The sequence below is a fragment of the Rhea pennata genome, chromosome 5 (genome assembly GCF_028389875.1).
Source record: "Rhea pennata isolate bPtePen1 chromosome 5, bPtePen1.pri, whole genome shotgun sequence".
Taxonomy (NCBI): domain Eukaryota; kingdom Metazoa; phylum Chordata; class Aves; order Rheiformes; family Rheidae; genus Rhea; species Rhea pennata.
Genome location: NC_084667.1, coordinates 38,564,320 through 38,589,050, shown reverse-complemented (window position 1 = coordinate 38,589,050; position 24,731 = coordinate 38,564,320). Strand labels below are relative to the sequence as shown.

Sequence of the window (24,731 nt, the reverse complement as noted above, 5' to 3'; positions counted from 1 at the left end):
TCACCGGTAATTTTAAATGGAAAACATGTCCAGTCCTGTGCTTCAGTGCAAGAGAAAGTGTTACTGGATGTCATGCAAGCAACCTGAGTTCCCACCCCACCCCTCAGCTCCCAAGCAGCTCGCTTCAGGGCACCAACAGTAGCTGCCCACTCGTGTTTAACTCCTTTACTGTCCTATGACTCCTTCCGTAACTTTTTATCAGCAAGTTAATGCCTGTCATTTTCATCCTTGTCTGATATGTAAGGGACAAAAAAAACCCTCTACAGAACGTGTCTGGTGATGCTGAGTGGCAGGATTCCTGTAAACGGGAAGCAGGGAGGAGCCTGAGTTCTTTCTCTCTGCACTGCTCCAGGCTGAGCATGACCTTATTGTTATTTCTGGACAAGCTGATTCAGCATTACAATGGTGTGTAATATATACAATATATGAGCAGCCACCTATGTCAGCTTAAAAAGTAAACAGGTCAGAGTGTGTCCTCTGATGAGTATTTATAGCTCATTGACATCAGCAAGAGCTACATCCATCTGAAGGCAAATTCAGCCCATGTGGTAAGTGGAAAAAATGTGTGCCTTCAGCAGAAGGAGCAGAGACTGCATTTCATAAGTGTAAGTGACTATCACTTGTAGCTGTCTTAATATATACCCCACTTACAATGTATATCTAACCTTAGTGATCGGGGCCTGTTAGGTATAGATGTGGTGACAAGTTGCACCTTTCTGTAGTTACTTAAAAATTGCAAATAGGCATGGCTGAGTAGTTGAAGGACATGGAATTAAACATGCTTGAATTAATAGGGTAATGATTGGTGCTGCTCAGAGCTATAAAATAAACACTAGTTAGAGTGCTGTGCTATGTGGCAGCCAGACTGAGCCATGGGGCTGATGAAAGCAGTATTCAGAAATGACTCAACTTTGTTGTTAAGTGCGAGAGATAATCCTAAGAAAGCTCTGTATGTAGGTTCCCTGCACAGTTAATGTTTTAAACCCCCTTTGGCTTGTTGTTATGACTTCAAAGATACTCTAAAGCCTTCATTAAATTGATCATTAACTCTGCAAAGTTATAATTAGACATTTGAACTTGGCTGCATTCAAAAAGAAAATGCAAGAATGAAAATCCTAACCAGTGTTGTTTTCTGCAGCTCATCAGCGTGGTCAGAGACGGATTAAAGTTCCACAGGAGTTAAAAAGCAATAGGAATTGAAGGCATTAAGCAGCCTTGCAGGAAGGATAGGGAGTCATTAATCCACAAAGTTTTTCTTTGAAAGTATGGAGTGAGAATAATGTCAGGAACCTGAAATGGGTTACTATTGGAGATTTTGATTTAAGCTCATAAAACCATTTAGATCGGAATGCTGAGCTAGAAGCATGTGTCAGGGAAACCCTGGTTTCTGGTCCAGCAATTGAATGTTATACCAAATGGCTGGGTGCTGATGCCAACCGCTTATGAAACTGTAAAAACAGGGGAGGAAGCACTGTAAAGCAGCCCTGAACAATAGTAATGAGCCAAAGCGGCAGCTAAAAAGATTGAATGTTGGACACTGTGGTTAAAGTTTATGAGGTCTAGGGCTGGGAGAAGCTCAGTCCTACGACTCCCACTTTTTTCCGCAGTCTCTCCTGATGGAGTAGAGTCGAGACAACAGCTGGTAGCTGCTGTAAGCCCGGCTGCAGAGTGGATGGGAAAGCCCATCTCCATGGTGATGAAGCAGGCATTGCATGTGCTGCTCCTGCTCTTCTGGGGAGTAGCTGGCTCAAGACATCTGGTCAGTGTAGCTGATTCTCAGGGGGAAATTAGCTCACTTCATCTGATAGTAACCACAGAAACTTTTGACTGAGTTTTAATAGTATGATGCTGAACATGAGATAGAACTGACTTGTTCAGCAGTTTTGAAAGTCAAAGATTATCTACTTATATTTAGATAATTCTTTTGAGGAAAGCTATTACTTGTGCTCATTCCCCATCCCCCATTCTTCCTCATGGTGATCTTTCTGTCCAATATAATGGTGCTTCTTGTGTGGGAGTGGATTTTAGGAATTTAAAGGCAGTTTTCGCTTTGCAAATATTTATTTCTTTTGCTTACATGAGATTTTTTTATTATTATTATACAGTGAGCTCTCTAAGCCTTTTAGCTTAAGAGAGCTTAGTGTAGTGTGAGATACTCTCTGTGTTAGCATGCTATAACTTCTTTTCTACAAAGTTCACCAAAATAAATCTTTTTGGGGAAATCTTTGGCATGCTGAGGAGTCAATTATCTATTAACTGTTTTCAAAAGAAACATTCTGAGCAGCTCATATGGTTACAAATAATCGTTCAAAATAACTGTTGAATACATGTAAAAGTCTTGAGCTATTTAACATCACTGAAATCAGTTAAAAAAAACATGTTTTGTGTACAATGCAGGAAAGCTCCCGACTGATTTTTACAGAACAGATTCCCAATCCAGTATGTAGACACTACACTGAGGATGTGGTGGCTGGTTATGCTTTTGCTTTTTCTGTTTAACATAAAATTTATCAGCTTGTGCTATTCTATATAACATTCAGAACTTCAGAGGAAACTGAAGAATGGGATTTTTGGTTTTTTTTTCTGTCTGCACTTGAGGTCATCATTATGCAGTGCTCTATGCTAATAATAATGTAGTGAACAATATGTTTTCTGTGAGCATAATGTAGGCAGGCAAGTGTCTTATGAGGAGCCCTAGACCCACATCCTAAACACATGGAGCACAGCTAAGTGTGATTCCTCACCCTCCCACCCACAGCCAATGCATACTCGTGGTCAGAAGTATTTGAACTCAGTGGGTTGTTGTGACCATCATGAACTAAAAATGAAAATGCCTGGTCAGGCATAAGTCCTAACCATATGTCTCCCTCTAAGGAAAATCGACTGAGCTGTCAGTCTTTGAGGAAACCCTTCCCGTGCTTTATGTTTGAGCATACTTATTTGAATAAGATACGTGATATATGTGCTGAACAACAGCAATAAATGATTATATGGAGTATAAGAGTTTCTAGCTTCCATAGCTCTTAGGAGAAGATCAGGAGAATCTGAAGTTCTGAAGAGAATTCTGAGAATTCTGTTAAACGAGGAGATTGAGCTTCCTAAGACAAGTCAGACAGACATAGCAGATGTTCCAGGGCCCCAGGTGTTAATAAACTAGACAAGGTGAAATCAATTAATGAAAAAGTTTAATCAATCTGAGCTGTTTCAAGAAGAAAAGTAGCTAGATGGATCCATGGTGGGGATATAGCATTTTATTAGGGACCGAAGGGTAAACTCATGCTCTGAAGAATCAAGAGTTGCCTCTCTGCTGCCTGGAGTTACCCAAGAAACTAGATTTCAAATTTTTTTCCCAGACCTGCTCCTCTTTCCTATCCATGCAAGTGCAGGTTGGAAAGAATCATGTAGCAATGCTAAGAAGTGTGTTTGTGTATTTAGTTTGGGACAGGGGGACAGGACATGGAATAAGTCTTTCTTGTTTTACTTTTAACTTTATTTCAAACTCCAAAGCAAGTAAGTTTTTCTTGAAACTGAAAAAGAAACCTCATGGCCTATTAGTTTTGAAAAGTTTGTCTCTGAAAGGGATTTGCATTTAGTTCCTTTTTTTTTTAATAAAAATGGAATATAGCATACATGAGACAATAGGAAAAATTCTACTTAATCATAGAAAAATGGTTATAATAGGAAAACCTTAGGTTGGAAGGGACTTTTTGAGATTATCCAGTCCAACTTCCTGCTCAGAACGGGAGCATCTTTCAAGTTAAATCGACTTGCTCAGGTCGTTACCTTGTCAAATTTTGAGATCATGTAGGTCATTCCACAGTATTCTCCTGCAACGTTTTCTTCAGTTAAAACATTCACCTGTTTTTGAGACACAGCTGATTGTGCCAGCACTGGAACTAATGATTCTATGGAGTTTGGGGGGGAGGGGGGGGGCTGGTTGGGCGTTGGTTGTTTTTGTTCCTTTTAAAGGACTTAGGTCTTCAGTCGAAACTAGCAGTAAGTTTTCCTGAGGCTGAAAATATATATTGGAGAATCCATGTGAGAGCAAGTCCTTAATAACATGAAATCTTTTCCCTCAGGCCATGTAGAGGGTATTGCTTGTCTGGCTGACTCCTCCTTTTCAAAAAATTTGTAGGAGGTTTAAATATCCTCTGACATGCCTGACCTTCCGATTTGTTCAAATCAGCTAGTGGATTTGGGAATTTTGAGAGGAAACTGGAGGTAGATGAGGCAATCACATTGATCTTACTAGGGAAATCAGGCCAATAATAGACACGTCTATTAAACCCCTCTTTCAAGTGAGAACTGATAGTCATTTTCCATCTTATCTGCTGTTTTTACCATTGCTCTAGGCTAAGAGTACATTATATAATATTTTGAAACAGTTCTTCTGTGGCTGCCTCTGAATTTTCTGCAGCTAATTTTAGCTGTCTAAGAGTTGGGTTAAATAATTTAAGCCAATCATATAGCCTTTCCCTCTGTGGAAAAGAGTAGGTAATTCTGAAAGACTAATTTGTTACATCCGAAAGAGGTGGCAGTTGAGATGAATTTCCTTCTGCATGTGCCTATTTCTCTCCAATATCTATCTATCTATCTATCTATATATATATATATATATATAAAAAAAACCCTTGTGTATCAACGCTGTTCAAGTACTTAGTTATTCTCCATTTAATCGCTTTCAACCAGGCTGATTACTAACCTAAGGCTGGTTGACTAAGTTAGTAGTAATGCTGTTTGTACCATTGTTTGGTAGTTATAAACATGCTTGAAATCAATCACGTGTGGTCACAGAGGTTTTTAACAGGTTAACTGGTATTTGGAGGATAATGTATTTACCATTGTATTTACCATGCTTGAATACATGTTGGCTTTTGTTTGTGTTTTGTTTTCAAGAAAAATAAATTGTTGATTATATTGCTCAGTTTGTTCTCCCATTCATTCCAAAGAATGTAAGGGTGTAATCCTCAGTTTTCAACAGATAGGTTCACCTGTGCTTGTCTGTTATGGATTGCAGCTTGATTCAAGGGTCATCCCTTTGATTTTAAGAAGGAATATTCAGGAGTGAAGTGATACATAGTAGACTAGGCATCAAAAATCAGCTCCTTGTTGTTGTAGCACAGGCAGCTTAGTGTTAAAGCCCCAAGCCAAAGTCTAATCCTGTGGTCCAAGTCAAACAATGTCAGAAGTATTCCTCCTGCCACAGATCTGAATAACTGCAATTATCAATGAGTGTTGGCTCACAGTCAGAGTTATACAATGGACTGAGCAGCGGTAAGAGGTACTACGTGAGCCTTGAAACCATGGTAAACTTTCAGTCCCTGTCTTAATTTCCTCTGAGATGCAGTGTTTTCTTGAAACAAACAAATCTACCCGATGTTTTGTGGAATGCCTAATTATGCAAAAGAGGAGCTTCTTAGCTCTCCGGAAGGAATAAATGCTTCAGTGGTATTCTGTTGTGCCTGAATTCTCATTGTCTCATCTTTTGTATTTGTTTTAGCAGCAGAACAAGTTGAAGGCTGACAAAACCTGCTTTTGCTGCTTTAGAGAGCAGGAAGAACTACAGAACATGAAGTGAAGTTAAAAACAAAATCCTTGAATGTTTTTAAAGATTTGAAGAGTAGTCCTTAATTGCTGCCAAAACTAATGTGGCTGGAATTTCCATGGAAAACATACGTGCATTAGCCAGTTAGCGTACAAATACCTTGAGTTTTGATAACTTGCAATAGACCTTTTCTTTCCCCTTGAAGGTAGTTCACCCTGTTCTCTATTTAATAAAATGTCTGTGTTTAACACTATGCTTAAAATTCAAGCAGTAAAACTTCTCAAGGCAATAATGGGAGTCACATGGTGTTAACCGTTCTCGATTGCACTGAAAATTGATCATTTATCTACAGCCACTGTTGTTTGCTGCCTTTCTAAACATAAATAATCCCATTAATTGCAGATATAATTCCAACAGCCTGCAAGTCATTCACAGAGTGTTTGAAAGAGGACTTTTGTAGCTTTCTTCAGGGTGATTTAGCACCTGAGGTGAACATATTTCATGTTTTCATAGAAGGTTGTTCAAATAGGCACACAATGTTGCCGGTTTTAATAGCATGCCATTTGGGACAAGAAGTACGTATGGTTCGTAAGAACAGAATTTTCTAATGTGACTTCCTGGGGGGAGGTTTCTAATAGGGAAAACTCTATTGATGGACTTACGAAAACATACATTTATGTCATCGGCTGTGGTGTCCCAAGTACAAAAGCTTGTAAGTATACAAATACTGGTTGTGGGATGCAGCTGTACCATACTTTCATGTCTAGTAGGTTTCCTTTCCTCATCCAGCTGAGGAGGAAATACACACTGTACTCAAAACACTCCCTTATGTGCTTTTCTAGCCTAATGTAATGGTTTTTAATTACACCCTGAACAGTACTACCAATCGACACTTTTGTACCATGTTAAATGTGCAGTGTGTTATGTGTTCAGGAAAGGGGAAACATGAGTTTGTAATTAAAGCCATTTTCAGCAGAGCTGGAAATAGAACTCAGATTTGCCTATGGCAAACCCACTTGTTTTATCTACTAAGAGGGAACTCGCCAGGTGGATATGTTTGGTTTTGCTGCTTGTAACCGTTCCCTTCAGCTAGGATTACAGGTCACTGACTCCTATTTTCCATGTTTTAGCTACCTTTACTGGTATTTTAAGTAAACTGGAAAACTATCTAAACTGAACTGCAATCCAGTTAGCCTCTTCCTCTTGCAAGATCTGTAAGATGTTAAAACATATGACATTTGTTAAAACAAGATGACATTCAGTCATTTATACAGGTCTTGGCCACTTGAGCTATTACTCCTTTTGTAAAGCCAAAGAATGCAACCCAAACATGTTAAAAAGGATGTAACCCAAATGCTTTATATGCATATTCATGTGTCAGTATTTGGTGATTGTGCATAAGGAATCTCATTTTTTCCTCTTAGTTCTAAGAGAGTTTAGCCTGGTAATTATTTATTTTGCTTATTGAGGAAAATATAATTTAAAAATAAAGTTTTATGGTGGAAAAGAACATTACCATTTCTCAGTAGTGACACTGCACAAAATAGGTCATACATTTCAGTCATTTGTCAAATGGACTAATGGCTTGCATCATTATCTAATACTATGGTGGAGCAGTAGGACTGCAGGCTTTAAAGCCATGGCAATTACCTTTCTTGAATACAACCTTTGGCTTCATTTCTGTTAAGACCTCTTTTACACGTATTTGCTTTTGCTTGTTCTTCAGCTGGTGAGCAAGTAGCATGTAGGGTCACATCAGCATCTGTGGTTCCAGTAGGTAATCTTAGTTTCATGGTTCACCTGTTAGATCTTTGGTGTCCAGACTATAATTACATTTTTTGTTAATATTGCATCTAACACAATCGGGTCCTGGGGGCACTAAGCAGGTAAGAAACAACAAAAACAACTTCGTGAAATTGTGATTACGGAGAAATGTGGAGATAGCTTAAAGGGGAGGATGAAAAACTGGATGGTCTTTTACCATAAAACAGTTATTTGATAATTGCTGGTGGAATTCATTTAGCTGTAGAGTATGAAGACTGATGTTCATTTTATCATGTAATGTATCTGGGAAAAAAAGTTGGCCACTGGATGTTTCCAAAAACGTATTTGTGTTTAATTTAATTCGTAATTTAAGTAGCAGTAAATGTAAGATCAAACAGAAGGCCTCTAAAACATTCAGGTAATCTTTGAAGAAAACATGCCATGAGTCACCTGGAAGTACACCTCCTGTAAAGAACAGCTATACCCTAAGCTTTGGAAAGCAGGACAAAATAGTAATGCAATAATATGAAGTGCTGCTGCACTGCTATCAGTTCAGTGTCCTGATATATTAATGCATTTAAAATGCATGGCAGATGCAGTAATAGCAATATATTTTAACATACACTCCAAATCTGTCCTGCACTGCCCAATGTTACAGCACAGTTGAAGGTGATTCTGCCTATAAATCATATCTCTTGTGTCCCTTTCTTAAATGTGCATGCACTTTCCCTCCAGAGAGAGGATTCTTCTAGCTTGGTCGCTTTTGCTTACTACTTCAGCTGTCTGATAGCATGCCTTCCGTGGCAGAACTTTCAGTTGATTCTTGGCACATCTTATGCACTGCTTTTATAAAGGGTCTCCTTTTCTCCTTTTCCAAACAGCTCTGGTGTACAGTGTGAACTGCCGAATATCAGTGTTTGGGTTTTTGTTTTTTGGTGTTCTTTTTTTATTATTCATTCCATATAATGCCTATTAGTTTCCTGAGATATTTAATGTCTTGAAGCTCAAACCAGCCATGGCTTTTTTTAAGGGATTTTTTTTTCTTTCAGCAATGAATAGTGCACTTGTCTTTTATTTGCAAGGGGTGCAGAGGAAAGGTGATAGTGAGTGAAGGAAGGGAGTTTCACAGAACTAGACTTGTCCTTTCGTAACTCTGAATTCTGCAAAGAGCTGCCTCTGTTGCCCCAATTATTTTTGTTGGACCCAAAACTGATAGAAACATGAATCCTAGTAAAAATACAAGTCTTTGCACATAACGGTAGCTTGGTTAATGGGGTATGCAACTTCAGAGAGATCTGGCTTATATCTTCATTTTGCAAATATAAGTTTAGTTTGGTCTGTTTGGAACATTATCAAAGCTCTAGGGAGAATTTGTACCGAGTTAATCATGTGCTTTGGTTGGTATAAATTAACTTCCCATTTTGGTATGCTGTAATCCTGATGCGCCAAATGATAGCCGCAACTGTTTTGTGCTTGCTGATTGAAACGAGCACAGGAAATTGGCACGAGGAAGAAACTACTTGCCCTTCAGTATGTGAAATGCGTTTGCCACTTAGCTGAAATGCTGACTTTGTTGCTTTCGGTTAGGTTTATTTTGCATGTCAAATAATTCTCCTCTCCTCCTTCACAAATTTGAGGCAACCGTAAAATGCTTACTGAATGGGCTATGTACATATAACATCTGAGAGGTGTTTTATTAGCTTAAACTAGCACATGTGTTTTCCTGTGAGGAGTATTAAGTGCCTGGACTACAGGTTTAGTGTGTGACTGTTTTTGCAGCTGTGTGGAAGAGCATGATGCATATTCCCTGGAGCAGGCCTGGGAGAGAGCTCAAGTATGCTGAGGCAAAAGCAGGTTGTGTTTATGTAAATGTCAAACAGAAATATGGCACTTGAACTCTTATCAATGCTGAGCGTGATACCAGTAACTGAGCAGTGATTGCCCAGATGTGTAACAGGAATGTCTGACTTTTAATTGCACGAGATTTTGTTTCAGGACTTGACAGTTCTACCATACAACACTGTCCTGTCAGTTTTGAAAAATTAAAATTTTCTTCCTTCTTTATCTGGAGTTAGGTGAAACCAACATTAGTACATTTTAAATTTAGTTCTGGTTAAAGCATTATTGAAGAATACAGCCATTGCACAGGCTAGAAGTATGACTTTCTGAAGATGAATTTTGAAAACGTGGTGCTTCCAGGAGAAGAGTATATCAAAAGCAAAAGAAGTTTTTTTAAAAGAATATATGAACTATATGGAAGATGATATAGGTAGATGTAATGTCTTGCTTTTGATGACCTATTGCTTTTCTGAAATTGTGGTACCTGATGAACTTGCATTACATTCCAGAGGAGGTCACCAGAAGCCTAAAAGCACAGAAAGATGGGAGAGCAGAGTCTAGAATAGTGAAACAAGGCCGAATCATCTACGGTACCATTTAATAACTTTCTTCTTCAGGTGAGAGGAGGGTTAGGAAGGGAATCATCCTCATCTGCACTCAGAGAGTAACTAGAACTTTACCAGAAAATATTCCTCTACAGTGTTATCTCCTTTCTGCTTCTGCAGGAGCAAGCTGTTGAAAAAGCTCTTTGAAATAATCTAGGATTTAGATGCAGGAGCCTCCTGATGCTTCTGTGTACGCACAGTTATTCTTCCATTGATGGTGCTACTAATTGTTCTGTAGTGTTCATATGAGAAAGGGTGGTGCAAGCAGCAGGTTTCTCTGATTGGGAACTGAGTTAAAGATTATATGTGCTTTGCTCAAAGCTATATGAGGAATCCATAGCTGAATGGCAAATCAGACTCTGATGTCCCAGACCCAGATCTTTGCAGTCTTCCCAACTCCTATCTAGCTATGGGATGAATGGGGGCATTGATACATCTGTGGGAGTGGGGGTATTTTCCCTTTGTTTAGACTCTGGATAGTGCCCTTAAGTCTAGAAATACTCTTGAGTCAGAATGGCTGGGCTATTGATAAGGCTAAGAGGTAATGCACGTGCAGCGCTGTCGGCTTTGGAGGAGAAACATGCTCAGCTGGTAGAGCTTCAGCGATCAAGTTTACTGCGGTGTGACAATGTTTGTAGATACCCTTGGACATTTGGTGACCATTCAGCAGGGCAGGGGGAGAAGCAACAAAAAAGGAGGATGAATTTCATTAAAGCTTACTTTCTCACAGTCCCTGTCTTGCAAATTCCCAGAAAGAAGTTTAGTTCCTAAATTTTCTACTTCATAATCAAAATATATTACTTTTCAGGCCTTACGTCTGATTCTGCAGATATACACTTTACCTTTAAAACTATTCACAAAAAATCACTAAAATATAAATGAAAATCAAACCTGGCCATAGTTTATGTGAAAAATGGTTCTATTGGAAAAATACCATTTTTCAAGACCAAACATATTTTTAAAAGATTTTTTTAAAAAAGATAAATGAAAACTAGAGATGTTTGAGTTACTAGTTTCCCATCTTTATCAGTTTTGTTCCTTTATTTATTTATTTATTTATTTATTTTGTTCTACCCTTTTCTAGTAAAATAATAGGGGAAGCTTAAAATTTTTTACTTTTCGAAATCAGCGAAACAGTTTTTTTCATCTATATTTCTAATTTCTGATCTAAAATAATTGTATTTTTTCCTGGCTGCCATTAGTGTGGCCTCAAACAGCTGTATATGTTAATATGTCTGAAACTTCTGGATTCCAGTATTCCTTTTACCAACCTGTTTTCGTATGTGCAGCAAGGGGCCAAACTTGCCCATTAGATCTTAAAAATGCCAGCTGCTTTAACATTTCATTTTAAGTACACAAAATGAAGCTGTTGCTGGCCATATTGAGCTGATAATGGCCAAATTCTTCCTCTACTTTTGGGTAAAAGATAATGTATAATGTTTATTTTCTGTCTGTGAGGAACAGTACATTAAATTTAATGTACTGATAGTGTTGTAGCTAATGGCATAAGAGAAATGAGGTTTGCTGGAAGACACAGTAGCTTGTGTTGCACTATCATTTATAGCTGGAAATAAAATAGATGTGCTTTCAGGCTTTTTTTTCTTCATGAGGTCCCACAATAAATATAATATTAACTGTGGAAGAAAGGGAAAATTTATGAACCGTTCAGTGTAGGATATGGAGGATGTGAACTAGCTTTTTGAGAATGTGTGTGGAAGGTTATTGAATAGAAGGCTTAACACAAGATACTTTTTTTTCTGTAACATAAAAAATATTGGCCACATGGCTTAGGCTGGTCCTTGCAGCCTTTGGCAGTTCCATTCTCCTTCAGTTTAGTATTCTGTACATACTAACAAATGAGTGTGCCTCTTTGTGAACTCTCTGTGTACGTAATAACATATTTATAAATATGAATGTGCATGTTCATTGCTTTCTGAATGAAGAGATTGAAATGGATGGAAATTCTGATTTTGATTCAAATGATGACATACCACATTCTGTTTAAACTTCATGCAGCTGATCTTGGAAGATGATGAACACACTGTGGTTTTTGGTCCAGCAAAAGCACTTAACTATGTGCTTAAACTTAAGTAGGTGAATAGTTCTGAATTGAGTGAGATATAAAATTAAGTATGTACTGCATGAGACAGAAGCCAGAAGATTTTTCACTTTGAAGGGGAGGGCCCTCTGTGAATTCCTTCTAGAGACTTTTATGAAGCTCTGAATAACAGGTTCATGAAATAAACAGAGAAGAGTTATGTTTATCATCTTGGGACTACTAGTACTGGAGTGTTAAAGCTTCCTTTCTTTTGCCAAATACTTTGCATTTAAATTCTAGTTCTTTAGAATACTCTATGAAGGGGGAAGAAACTAGTGTAGACACTAAAATAGGCACTGTACACTAAATGTGCAAGCACAGCTTAATGTACTTCTGCAAATTCATGGTGGATATCATCAGCAACTAAGCTCCAAAGCTAAAGAAGATTTTGCATTATGAAGAGACTTGTGCAGGAGTGATGGTGTGGAAAGCTGGTCTAATACACCAGTGCGCTGAGACTATACCTCAATGTGCTAAAGTTGTACTAGTGACATCTGAGGCCTTTTGTAGTCAGTGGAAAAGTTTCTACTGCCTTCGTTTGGATTTAGCTGAAATCTCCACTGAGAAGAGAGCTACAGAAATCAAGTAAAGTCTTTTTAAATGCACCTAAGGGAGTTAGGTGCCCAACTAACGCAACTCCTATTGAAGTTCAATAGGATTTAGTTGCTTGGAGCCTTTGGAAAATCTCAGCGTAAAATTGCAGGCCTGCGGTATTCTTTATTGGTCCCAGCGCTATTGTTCTGCGCTCTCGGCATTGATTAAGGGAAAATAAGAAAACTTCAGCACAATCAGCTTTTCTAATTCTGTCTCATAGTAAGCTCCCCTTTTTAAAGAAGATGAATGGTTTGTGTAAATATTGTTTCATCCTCATTAAGAACATTAATAAGGGAACTTTACAGATATCCATTAAAACCTTAGGATTAATTATGGGCTCTGAAAACGGAAGTGTGATATTAGTACCTTGTTTTTTGTTTTTTATTGCCTGTTTAATCATTTGGTACTAAGTATGCCAGATAAAGAATGTTCACAAAAGACCTGAGGATTTTTGAAATAGAGGCTCAGCATGAGACAGTGACTGTTTTGACTTCAAACATTTTTTGAAAAACTTAACATTACTGTTGTTAACTTGGAAAGGTTGCTTGTAAGATCTCTGGAAGTAAGAAGTCTAAATAGGGGAAAAGATCTCCAATCCTAAATAGCACTTTTGGAACTTACTGTTGCTCAGTAAGTGTTTATATAAGAAAAACCACTTACCTTTTTGGTTTTGATTGATACTTCATCAAACTGACGTTTTTACTCTATTGAGTTTTGTGTCTGTCTATGTCTGTTTGCCTAGGCCATCTGATTTTTGTTATTCTGTATCTCTCAGAGACCACAGTACAGCTTTCAGGGAAAAAAATCGTGCCTTTTTCAATAGAACAAAGAGGGGCCTCCCTATACAAAGTGAGTGAGATTAGAAGAAACAGTTGCCTTCAGTGCTGTTAATTTGCATAGCTTGCTCAGGCTGTACACAAGTGCTGTCCAAGGCGTGCTGTGCAAGTCCTATGTGTCAGGTGAACAGTGTTCTCTGAAGTGGACTCGAGCTCACTTCAAACTGGTACATAGACTACATTGATTCTTCTTTGTATACTAGCATGCAAGAAGAACCAGTGGCCTTTCGGTCTGCAAGAGAGAGGTATTCCGGCTTTTTGACCTTACAATAGCTGTAGAGGATATGCTGACTATCTGCTTGTGAAGATGCTGAGCCTGTTTTTCTCCTGCTCAATCCAGCTCCTATGATTCCAAACCCGTTGGTTGAGAACAAGTGCCCGGTTCATCATTTTGCATTAGCATCAGCTGATCTCTTGTCCCCTCTTTTGGCTGCCTCAGAGAGCTCCTTATCAAGAATTCTGAATTAAACCATTCCCACTGTCTTCAGTCCACTAGTGCTGCTGTAGATTGAGAAGAGGTTGCCCTTCACTGACTACTGTTGGTGTACAAGCACTAGCATAGGTCTTCCACTGCTGTGTGTTACAAATAGGTGTCAAAGCTAATAAGCTTGCAAGAATCCCTGCAGCACTCAGGGTGTTATCTTTGAGGGTGCAAGCTGGATCCATGAAAGCATTAAGCTAAGGTAATGCATGTTGGTGTGCAATGCCTATAAAGCTATGAGAGAGTTTTTTCATTGTCTAAAGGAGTTCTTAGGAACTTTACCATCCTTGAGGCCATAATCTAAAAGAAGTGGTTGTCATCATAAGAATAGTGTGGTGGCTGATCTTTCTAATGAGGATAGCATAACAGAAATTGGAATATGCTAGAGATGAGTAGGAGTCATATTGCCAGTAAAACTTTGGGATAGCAGGAAATTCTAATGGTGCAAATATGTGCTTAAGAGGCTCAAGATAACTCCCTCATCAGTGCCTCCTGTTTTCCTGTGCTTGTTATCTCCCTTTCCTCTAGGAGAAGACACATCTAAAGAATAAAGATTAAGCTGTGTATTGTCTTTGATTCTGGATCTTTAACAGCCAGTCAGAATCACATGGTGATATGGTTTGCCTTCTTGTTGCCCCACATCCTTTATCCTGAGTGTCTTTTTTAAGAATTCTTCTCCCAAAAATCTTCAGAGAAGGAAAGGCAGGAAATAAACTCCGTGTTAAAGTTGTGGGCTAAAGAACAAATTGCTTAACGCTACAGAGAAAGAATGTATTGTAGAGCCTATTTGTTTATTTATTTATTTGTAATCTCAAGAAAAGAAAGACTCACTTTGGATGCAAAGATGCTCAATGATTTATGCAGAACTTGAAAGTTCACTATGACAATTATCATCTTACCCTTCTGAGAAAACTGGAAGTTGTACTGCTTACCATGCCAGGTACTTTCATGAGAATACCCAAATGTAAATATTAAAGAAATATATGCACTTTGTTTGACAGGACCACAAAAAATCCTGCTATTTGGCCCAGAGAGTTCACTAGCAGTAGTAGCAAACCATACCTACTGGATAGGATTGTCTTTTTTCTGCTCATATGAGAATGACTGCTTGGTTAGAGTTCACTGGGAAGAATAGGTTCTCCAGTGTCTTCAAACCACCTCGCCTTTCTTCAGAAAGTTAGAATTCAAGGTAATTACCTAAAAGATGTGTTTGACTCCTATATTCATGGAAGTAATTGAGTCTAGCCTCTGTAGAAGTAAAGACCTTCTTGTTCAAAACAGGTTTCAGATAATCCTGTTTAGTCCTCCCAGATGGCTACTGCATCAATTCTTTTATTGCTTCATGACCAGTTACATCTTCAGATTTTCAGGCTAGATTTTCTCTAGGCAAATTCTTTTCTAGCCTCCAGAGGCAATTTCCTGATCCTCTAAATAAATGCCATTACAGTGTCATGATCCATTCAATGTCGAGGGTTTCTTTCCAAGCCATTAATTTCTCTAACTGCATAAAAACAATTAAACCCCCAAATCTAATTCATATATTTCAGCTAAGTTTAGGAAATCTGCTCTTCCTTTTGGAGCTGCTGATGTATTTCACCCCACAGTGTAGATGCTGGATAGCTCTCAATATTGGATCATACCTTCTTGTATCTTATGTGTGTGTGGTGGGGGTGTGGTCTGTATTAGCAGAGAAAGGGCTTTCCAAGATGCATTTATTAGCAAAATGAACCAGATGTTAAGGCTGTTGTTTCCATGGTTCTCTCTCTCCTGTCACACAACTGAAGAAGGCTCTTCCCTCCAACTCGGGCACAGTTTTTTTCATAAGCAGCTTTTCCCCATTGCCCTCTCATGGAAAGGACTTTGGTGTTCTTTTACCTAGTAGGCCAGAAATTCCTCAGGGGGACAGTTAAACTCCCCTTTCCCATAGCAGCTCCAGTTCCTCGGTATAAATCAGACCTAATTCTTGGGCTTTACATCAAAGCTGGTTTCTGAGCCCTGTTCTATTTGTTCCCTGTATGGACTTATTATGAAGCCATCACTATTGCATGAAGACTATGGAAATACCAGCAATAATAGTAACAGATAGCATGTGTATGTGTTTTTCAGGATGCTATGTGGATCAATGCTAATTTTCTTTCGAAGATGATGAGTTGTATATTAGCCAGGTGATTAAGTTTTGTCATACCTGTTGAAGGCTGATGGTGGTTTTTATATTTTGATGGCTACTGTTATTACACTTGAAACAATTCCAAAAGCTGTTTATGTAGTAACTGATTCATCTGAACGAACTGCCATTTCCATGCCAAAACTATGAAAATGAGTAGGGAATGCACTGAAAACCAATCATGAGACTTCTAGGATGGATTCCCCCTTCAGTTACCATGCTCCTGTGCCAGTGAGTATTCAGGATGCTTTACTGGTCTTTATGAGAAATGTTTCAATCTTTGGCATTTGCTATATAACTATCTGGAGGTCTATTACAGTTTCACGAAGCACTGCATTACCTAGAAGTGCCCAAGGCTTGTCATGACAATCCCATTTCCTTGTCTTGGTAGAACAATCTTGTGCAAGGATTGTTCCTTGGCGTTGAAAGTGCTGTAAATTTATCTGTGGTCAGTCACTCAATTCTGACCCAGTTCTTCAAGAAAATCTGTTTATATCTAATGTTCATCTTCTCTGTGTTCTCATGCAGAGCTTGTTTGGCGTTCAACTGTGTTGGGATTATGTGGCTGAAAGGGAATAAAGATGACATCAAGCATGTGTCTGTGGGCTGAGATGGAGGGATGGCAGAAGTAAGGGTGCCACGCGTAAGTCAGTAATTCAACGGAGAATATCTGCCTCCTTAAGCAAGGAGGCTCCTGTATGTCCAAGTGTGACTGTCTGCATGGCTTGTGCATCTCAAAGGACTCTTTCTCATGGCAGTTTAATAATCTGTCTTTTTTATCTCAGTGTAGTATTTCTGTTTTCACTTTAGGGTAGAGAGGAGATTAGAATTAAGTTGCAAAGGACTGAGTAGGTCCTTGTGCAGTGCAGTTTTTGTGTATAGGTGATTTTAACCTAGAAAACTTCTACTGAGCTCTAATCTTCCCCAAACCAATGTTCTGCGGACAATTATTTTCTCTGTATTTATTTTTTCCCTTTTGCTGAATGTTGCTTTGTTTCTTCTCTGGTTTCACTCATTCTTTAAAGCATCATCTTTGCTCAGCGCTCTGTCCTTCCATTTTCCTATATCAACTTCTTTTTTTTTTTTCAAGTCTTCCTGAAACCATGTTTCGTTATAGCTGATTCATTTTGAGAAGCACAGAAACTTTTATATAGTATTCTTGGTAGGTACGTGTTAAGCAGGCAATGAGGAGAAACAGTGGAACCAAATTAATCTGTAGTGCAGCTCATCAGATGTGAGACAGTGTGGCTCTCTGTCAGGGTAACACTTTTATTAAATGGAATTATCCCTAATTACCACCAGCACAAATGAAATATGGACCAGGTTGTCATCCTTCCACTTAATGTAAAATTTGATGTGTAGCTGTTGATGGGGATAATACTTGCAGGAGCTACTGGAATATTCCCTGTATAATGTTTAATTTTTTGGGGGTTTTTTACTTATTGTCTGCAAGTTTTTGGCCACTAATGTAAACATGTACTGAAAGAAATTTATCAGCCTTCTTCTCCCCCCAGAGATTAGTTTTTAGACTCAGGCAATGCAAGGTATTAAAAATGCTTTTGTCTGTCACACAGCCATGGGCAGTGGAGGCGGAATTTGCCAGTTGCTAATGGCTACCTGGCGTTTTTGTGTATGACCATGAAGAACAGCTTGTGCACTTTCACCCCTGATGTTCCCTGAATAACTTGGGTCTCATTTAGGTCAATAAGCCTTTATCAAAACGTCAGGAGTGAAAAATGTGTCTTGGTGTAAGCCGACTGGTCGTTCCCCCCAGTCACTGGAGTCTATAGAACAATACATGTTCTCTAAGCTTGTCTGCGCGTCACGCAAAGAACTGGGTGGCAGTAACCATTGACTGCGTGGCTGTTGCACTGTCTTTGGGACAGCCGCCGTTTGCATACTTGCCACTGTTCCCGTTACCCAATGAACCGCGGCGCGGCTTGAAAAAACACACACACACGCGCGCTCGTCCGGATTTCCTACACAGAGAGTACGCACTTTCTTTCTTTCTTTTTTTTTTTTTTTTTTTTTTTAAGCACAATCTCAAGTTTTCACTTTTTGCCTTCTTGCTAGAAAAATGAAACTGTGATTCTGAGAAGCCCACAGTTTTTGGTCAGAGTACTGTATGTTGTTTTCTTGTGCTAAAACATTAGCTCTTCTGTTCCATTTTTTGCTTCTCCTTTCAAGAATTTTGTTTTGTTTTGCTTTTGGTAATCTGCTTTTGAGGACATCTAACCACTATTGTCTCTGCCAACGTGTATGATGTGAGACCATACATCCCGTGCTCAAATTACGTATTTGGAATGAAGGACGCTTTTTGCTCCCTGCAAGTTTGCTATTGTCTGCTGAGGGAGTTGCTTTCATAGGAGTGGTGAAAGATGTCTTAGCCTTCTGCGTGCGGAAGTGCATTTGGATATCGGAGTTTACTGAATACGACTTAGAAATGAATACAATCTCCTGATCAGAAAAGATAGCCTCTGGTGCTTTATTTTGCTTTAATATCTTAGCAGAACCGAATGCAAAGCAGTACTCTTAGCTTCATGATTCAGTGCAGGTTCCTAAGTGGCACTAAATGAAATTGAATAAGAGGGAAATTTCATTGCATGCAAAGTTTCATTCTTAAGACATGGCCTTTCCTTAAAGTATCTGCTACAGATGGTCTTTCTTCAGATTTTGTGTCACTTTATTTCACTAAATATTTATTTAATAATACTCCAAATAAAAAAAAAGTCCTGAAGGGTTCAGAGGATTCCTTTTGGAAGCAAGCTGTGGAAGAGATTCTTGGCTGGACCAAAGGGATTGAGTTTCGTATTTATAACAACCAAGGATCTGGACAATTTCATTATGTCTTGGAAATCTAATTGGAGCGCAGTGCCTATAAACAATTGTAATAGCTATTCGGCTGCATCTGACGTCATCTTGCACAGATTATGAGACTGTCAAAGCTAAGAAAAAGAGTCCTGGCTAATGTTCTCCCAGGTTTTCCGAAGTGTCACAGTCTCACTTGACACCACCCAACACCCTTTTATTGTCTACAACCCTGTTATTCTGTTGACAGTTCAGGGCAATGTCCTGTGTGTTTTTGAAGCTGATAGTATGACTCTCATTGGTCTTGATTGGGCTAGGGCTGCACCTTTAGTATTTCTGTTAATTTAGAAAATAAGTATAGGTGCCATCTTGAGTCCCATTTGCCAATTTGTTATCATGAAAAACAGCAGTGAATACTGCAGAAATGTGAGAATGCTGGATAAAATATTAATTCACCACCATATCATCTTCTCGGCAGTTGTTCTTTGTATTAAATCACTCTATGTAATGAATAGCTTGTTCTCTTAATCTGCATTATCCCTTCTAACTATGATACCTTATGATTGGCTTCTCTGCTTTACAATTTCCATATGCCATGTGGTGTATGTTTTCAAGTAAAAGCCACAGTTACCATTCTGATTAGTAGTTTTCCCTTTTGCTTTGATAGAGAATGCGATCATCTAGTAATTGAGTAACTTATAGGAGGCATTGCACCTACCTGATACTTGAAGAAACTGTGTTGAAGATGCCATGGTCAACCAGTCTGAAGAAAACTGAGGTTTATCTGAACATTAACTAAGCTCCAGGTTTGACATAATTGTACCTCACTCTAATCAAGAGGGATGCCAGATGTCTTTGACATTTATGGCTCTTTTAACGCATTTCCAAAGTCATACCTCAGTGTAGGTCTGTGGTAAACACGGAACTCAATGCCAGCAATGGCTGGTACTGATAGGAAAAGCATGCATGGTTTCTCCCCATATTTTCAGTGCGCCTGGAAGCTGACATGTCAGTAACAATGCCAGAAATGTTACTTTAATCCACCTAGGATTAAAGAAAGACAGGAAAAGCATAAATAAGTTGTTGGTTCAACTGGTATTGTAGATTGAAGGTGAAGTACACCTCTTAAGGAAATGAAACAAACTAACAAAATCCTCATCTTCTGATTACGGGCTATGCTTGTTTTTGTTGGCTCAGGCAGGAGACTTTCTGTTTAAATTGCAGAGGCCAAGTAAATTGGTGGAATGGTTTCAGTTTTAGCACGTGTAGATGAGCCAGGCTGCATGCAATTATGCTATTTAGGCTTGCTCTTCATCTTTTATTTCCTTATGCTTACCAGTTTTCCTTTGTTGTTTTAGATCATATATAAACTTCATTCATAAAAATCATTTTTGCCTTCCAAATTTTACGTTTTAATCTTTCTTTAATATGTGCTGAGAAAAGATGAAAGATGTACAGCAGAAAATTAACCTAGTTCCCTTCCTGTTTCTTTTAGGAAATTGTATTAGTGGTATTCTTTGGAACTGAATATGTGGTTCGGTTATGGTCAGCAGGATGCCGCAGTAAATACGTCGGAATATGGGGAAGGCTTCGTTTTGCTAGGAAGCCTATTTCAATCATTGGTGAGTATGCATGGCTTGCAGAGTTGTCATAAACACAGAGTAAAAGTCATCCTTGGAAGGTTTAAGAGAAACGGAATTTCCATAGCAGTTGTAGCCAGTTTAGAGCAAGAGGATTTGTCATTAGTATTTATGTTCATCTGCATTTCCTTTTAAGAATCCATGACACTGTTATTTGAAAACAAACATAGTTTGGTTTGGTTTGCTGGAAAAGCAGTGTTTTCTTTTCAGAAGTGATCTGAAGCTTTGCCAGAAGTAAGTCTTGGCCACAGTCCTCTCTCCTGTGACCTCAGCATCCCAGACATTGTATAATAGCTAGAACTTTATTTTTTAAAGATACTGAAAAGCCTCTTTTTCCAGCATCCCTTTAAATATTTTAATATGAGTTTATTTAGCACCCTAATTTAGCAGCTTACTACGTGGTAGAGCATGATAGGTGTGCTTTTGTTAGTACTTTGTATACCTATTGGGTTAAAATAAGATTTTTAAAGAGGCATTCGGGAAGGGACACCTGACTCCCCCTGACGTTCAATGCAGTTGTCTTCCTGACTGTCATCAGTGTCCTTAGAAATTGCATCCTTTCTGTTGTATATGTCACAACTCATGATTTTTTTTTTAGAAAGCTTGTCCAGAGTTGAACAATTTCTATCTTAAGAAATGTAACCATCCAAATCAAGTTACATTTTTCTAATCAATATTGTAGATGTCGTGTAAAGACCCATACCCTGAAGCACTTACCTGATTTGTTTAATTTGTTTATATTGTATGGCAAGTGGAATTTTGTTATACAAGCATAGTAAGTAGCCTTTGATCTGTGACAGACAGTTATTTCCACCACTCAGCAATACTATTTGTTCTTGAGTAGAGAATTCTGTTCTTTGTAGACAATATATAAATTTTCTGGATGTAAATTATAAAATATTGTACTTGGGTATTTTTACAAACAGAATTCTTCAGTTTAGCTTCTCTATGCATATATATGAATAGCAGGTGAATCTCAGATGTTACTGAAAGTATAAAATGGCTTTGGCTGCTTCTTTGCATTCTGTCCACAAATTCCTGTCTCTTGAGACCTAAAGCAGTACAGATTTTGAAGCATCTTCACATTGCTTTCAGCTTGTGAAGCAAAACAAAGTTCACCTTTCCCAGAGGCTTAGCAAAAACTTATATTTTCTAAAATATAGAATTTATTTATAGAATAAAATATAATATTTCTAAGATATAGAATTCCTTTCCAGAATTTTAGTGTCTGTCCTAGGGCAATGACTAACTTAACGTAAATGAGACTCACGTGCTGATTTTAATTTTTCTTGCCCTTTTAGACCTGAACGGTTGAAACTATACAAAATCAAAGACTTCTGGGAAATAAAATCCCAAATCTCTACCAATAATAAAACAGTTTCTAAACCACCAGAGAAAACAGAAGAGATAATAGGTAGAAACTGGTGAAATTCCTCACAGGTTGTACCTAATATATAACCTAGTCTACTGAGGCTGTTTTGTAATAACTCATATCACTTTTGTCACTCATCTAGAATGTGGCCATCTCAGACCTGTCCTAACACTTCTATTATACGACACAATTATATTTTTCTTTCTTTTTTTTTTTTTTTTTATTACCCTGGGGATCTCGTGATATAAAATCCCAAATTTCAAGATGCAGAGTATTAAAGTAATATAAGCACTGGTTCTAGTAACAGTTTTGCAGAAGTATTGAAAGATACCACTAACTCATTTTTGCAATTGATGTTTATTTTCCAGATTTAATTGTAGTTGTTGCTTCCATGATAGTACTTTGTGTGGGCTCTAAAGGTCAAGTCTTTGCAACCTCAGCTATCAGGTAATTTTACTCACTCAAACTGACAGCAGTATTTTCTTTTTTAAGGTATTATCTGTTCTTTTTTTGCCTTCTATGACAATTCTTACAGAGGGAAACCAGTCACTCCTCTGACATTCATGTAACAGTACAGATCACTAATCACTAGTTATATGGATGTGAAACAGAGTAATCCGATTAAGTTTCTTGTATTGGTTTTGTGGTTATTCTTTCATACTTTGTCTGTGACTTTTTTTTCAAGCTACTACTTCATAAAATGCCTCTGGTTATTCATTGTGAGTTCTTGATTGATTGAATCTACCCTGAGCTCAGAAATATCAAGCTATTAGGTTTTCTTGAATGAGAGAGCACAGAGCAGTGTACTGTGCTCTGCACACTAGGCTTGCATTGATTCTCTCGTTAAAAGTATTTCTTAAAATATTATTCCACTCAAATTGTTATCAATTTGAATGAGTGACTTAGATTCTGAAGGTGAGGAATTCAAATCTTTAGTTTTTCTGTATGTTTTTCACCTCCTGGTGAGCAGATCAAATAAAAGCTGATGAATGGCTACTAGAGCATTCGCTGTCTGTGTCCAAAATTCCTGAATCCTTGAGCTATCCTTACCAACCGTGTATTTGAAGGTCCGATCTCCTGCGCAGCCTCCCTGTGCTGTCTAAATAACAACTGCATGAAAGATGAGAGAATGGGATGAAAAGAGAAGAGCAAAGTCTACCATAATATACTGCACGTCTCCTTTTAAATAGTCCTTTGAATCACAGAATCACGAAATAGAGGTTGGAAGGGACCTCTAAAGATTGTCCAGTTCAAACTCCCCCCCCACACACACAACCTCTCCCCGCTCCACTCAAAGCATGATCAGCTAGAGCAGATTTTCTTTGGAAGAGGCAGAGTTCCCTTTCCCCACTTTTTTTCCCCGTGTATTGTTAGCCTCTTCATTTAAAAAATCATTTAAAAATTGTATTCCAGGGGCATCCGTTTTCTGCAGATTTTGCGAATGCTGCATGTTGACCGTCAAGGTGGGACGTGGAGGCTGTTGGGATCGGTAGTTTTTATACACAGACAAGTAAGTCAGAAAACTCTGAGGAACTTCATAATAATCAAAGCAAAAGTCCTTTTAATCAGAACAGCATGTATGCAGCCATGCTGATGATGTCGAATATATTTACTGTGGAGACAGGCAATCATTTTATCCAAATCTGTTTGTCCTACACTGTTCAAAGGACGAAAAGCTCCTAAAGGATGAAAATGTTCACTTATGCTATGTCAGACTTCCAATCTGCAATTTAAGACAGTGTATTTAACCACAGAAGACGAGACTTTTCAAGATGAGTTTAAATATTTCTAAAGAAATGTATCTAAGTTTCAGAGCTGTTTTCAGTGTGATGTTGTTTGCAAAATTTACTCAACCAATTTTTGATTACCAAAAAGTTGATCCATCATATTTGCAAGAAATGGACATCCAGTTGTGTTAGACGCCGTGTTTGAAATGTGCGTACTGGGCCAAGTCATCAGCTGCTGTAAATTCTTTTCTCATTGAGCTGGGCACATGCTTGTTAATTTGCACAGCTGACAGTCTGTCCATGTTTATAAATTGCTGAAATTAACTTCTGTTCCAATTTTTGTTCCAAAAACATCAGTGACAGATAATTTAAATGCTCTCAACAGCATTGTAATGTTCTTATTTTGATTCTGTTTGCAGGAACTGATAACAACACTGTACATTGGTTTTCTGGGCCTGATTTTTTCCTCTTATTTTGTGTACCTGGCTGAAAAAGATGCTGTAAATGATTCTGGAGAAACAGAGTTTGGCAGCTATGCAGATGCCCTGTGGTGGGGTGTAGTAAGTATAGCAATTTCATATGTAATAAAAAGTAATTAACATACTCAAGTATATACCAATTGGAGTAAAGTTCAAGCAAGCATAGAGTAAGAACTGCACGTTGAAATGGCCTTTTGTTGATACAACAGACTTTCTGGTTTTGTATTGTATTAAAATGAGAAAATACTACAGTAAAGATCAGTGCTTTAATTTTTTGTTTATATTCTTATATGATCTGAAGTGATCAAATTGTACATAGAAGATGTAGAAACAGCTGTTCTTATTTTTTTATCTTGTCCTTTCTTCTGTTGCACTGGTTAACGTTTTGCTGCCTCTCTTAAGGTAAATTTGACCTTCTGGTGTGGTAAAAGTCTTGCTGAATCAGGGCTAGCTGTGTGGGGGCGTTTTTTGTTGTTGTTTGGGAGTTTCTTGTCTGTGTGTTGCATCCCATCTTGCTCAGAGGTATCTCAGATATATCTAATGGGCTGCCACCCTTTATGGTGTTAGCGTATTTTCACTTGTGGTAGTAAAGTTCTGTTTTGTTACCCTTCCTAATAACAGCTGGCTCTTTCTTTTTGTATTACGCTTACTTGTTTGGTAGTTTTATTCTGAGATTTGTATTTATATAAACATTTCAATTTTGTTTGCCTCTAGCTAGTAATGATTCCCCCTCTCTTTTTTCCCATGCGTTCTCAGTTTTCCAGTCTGTAGTTGTTTCC

General features: G+C 38.2%; 1 protein-coding gene across 2 annotated transcripts in view; it reads left to right on the top strand.

The window, feature by feature from the left end:
- Positions 1–24,731, top strand: part of KCNQ1 (potassium voltage-gated channel subfamily Q member 1) — a 373,582-nt gene that overhangs the window by 77,331 nt on the left and 271,520 nt on the right. For both annotated transcript variants that reach the window (XM_062576714.1, XM_062576713.1), the window contains exons 3-6: positions 20,230–20,356; positions 22,115–22,193; positions 23,160–23,256; positions 23,893–24,033. In XM_062576714.1, the coding sequence (XP_062432698.1) occupies positions 20,230–20,356; positions 22,115–22,193; positions 23,160–23,256; positions 23,893–24,033 (444 nt within the window). The remainder of the gene's footprint in view (positions 1–20,229; positions 20,357–22,114; positions 22,194–23,159; positions 23,257–23,892; positions 24,034–24,731) is intronic.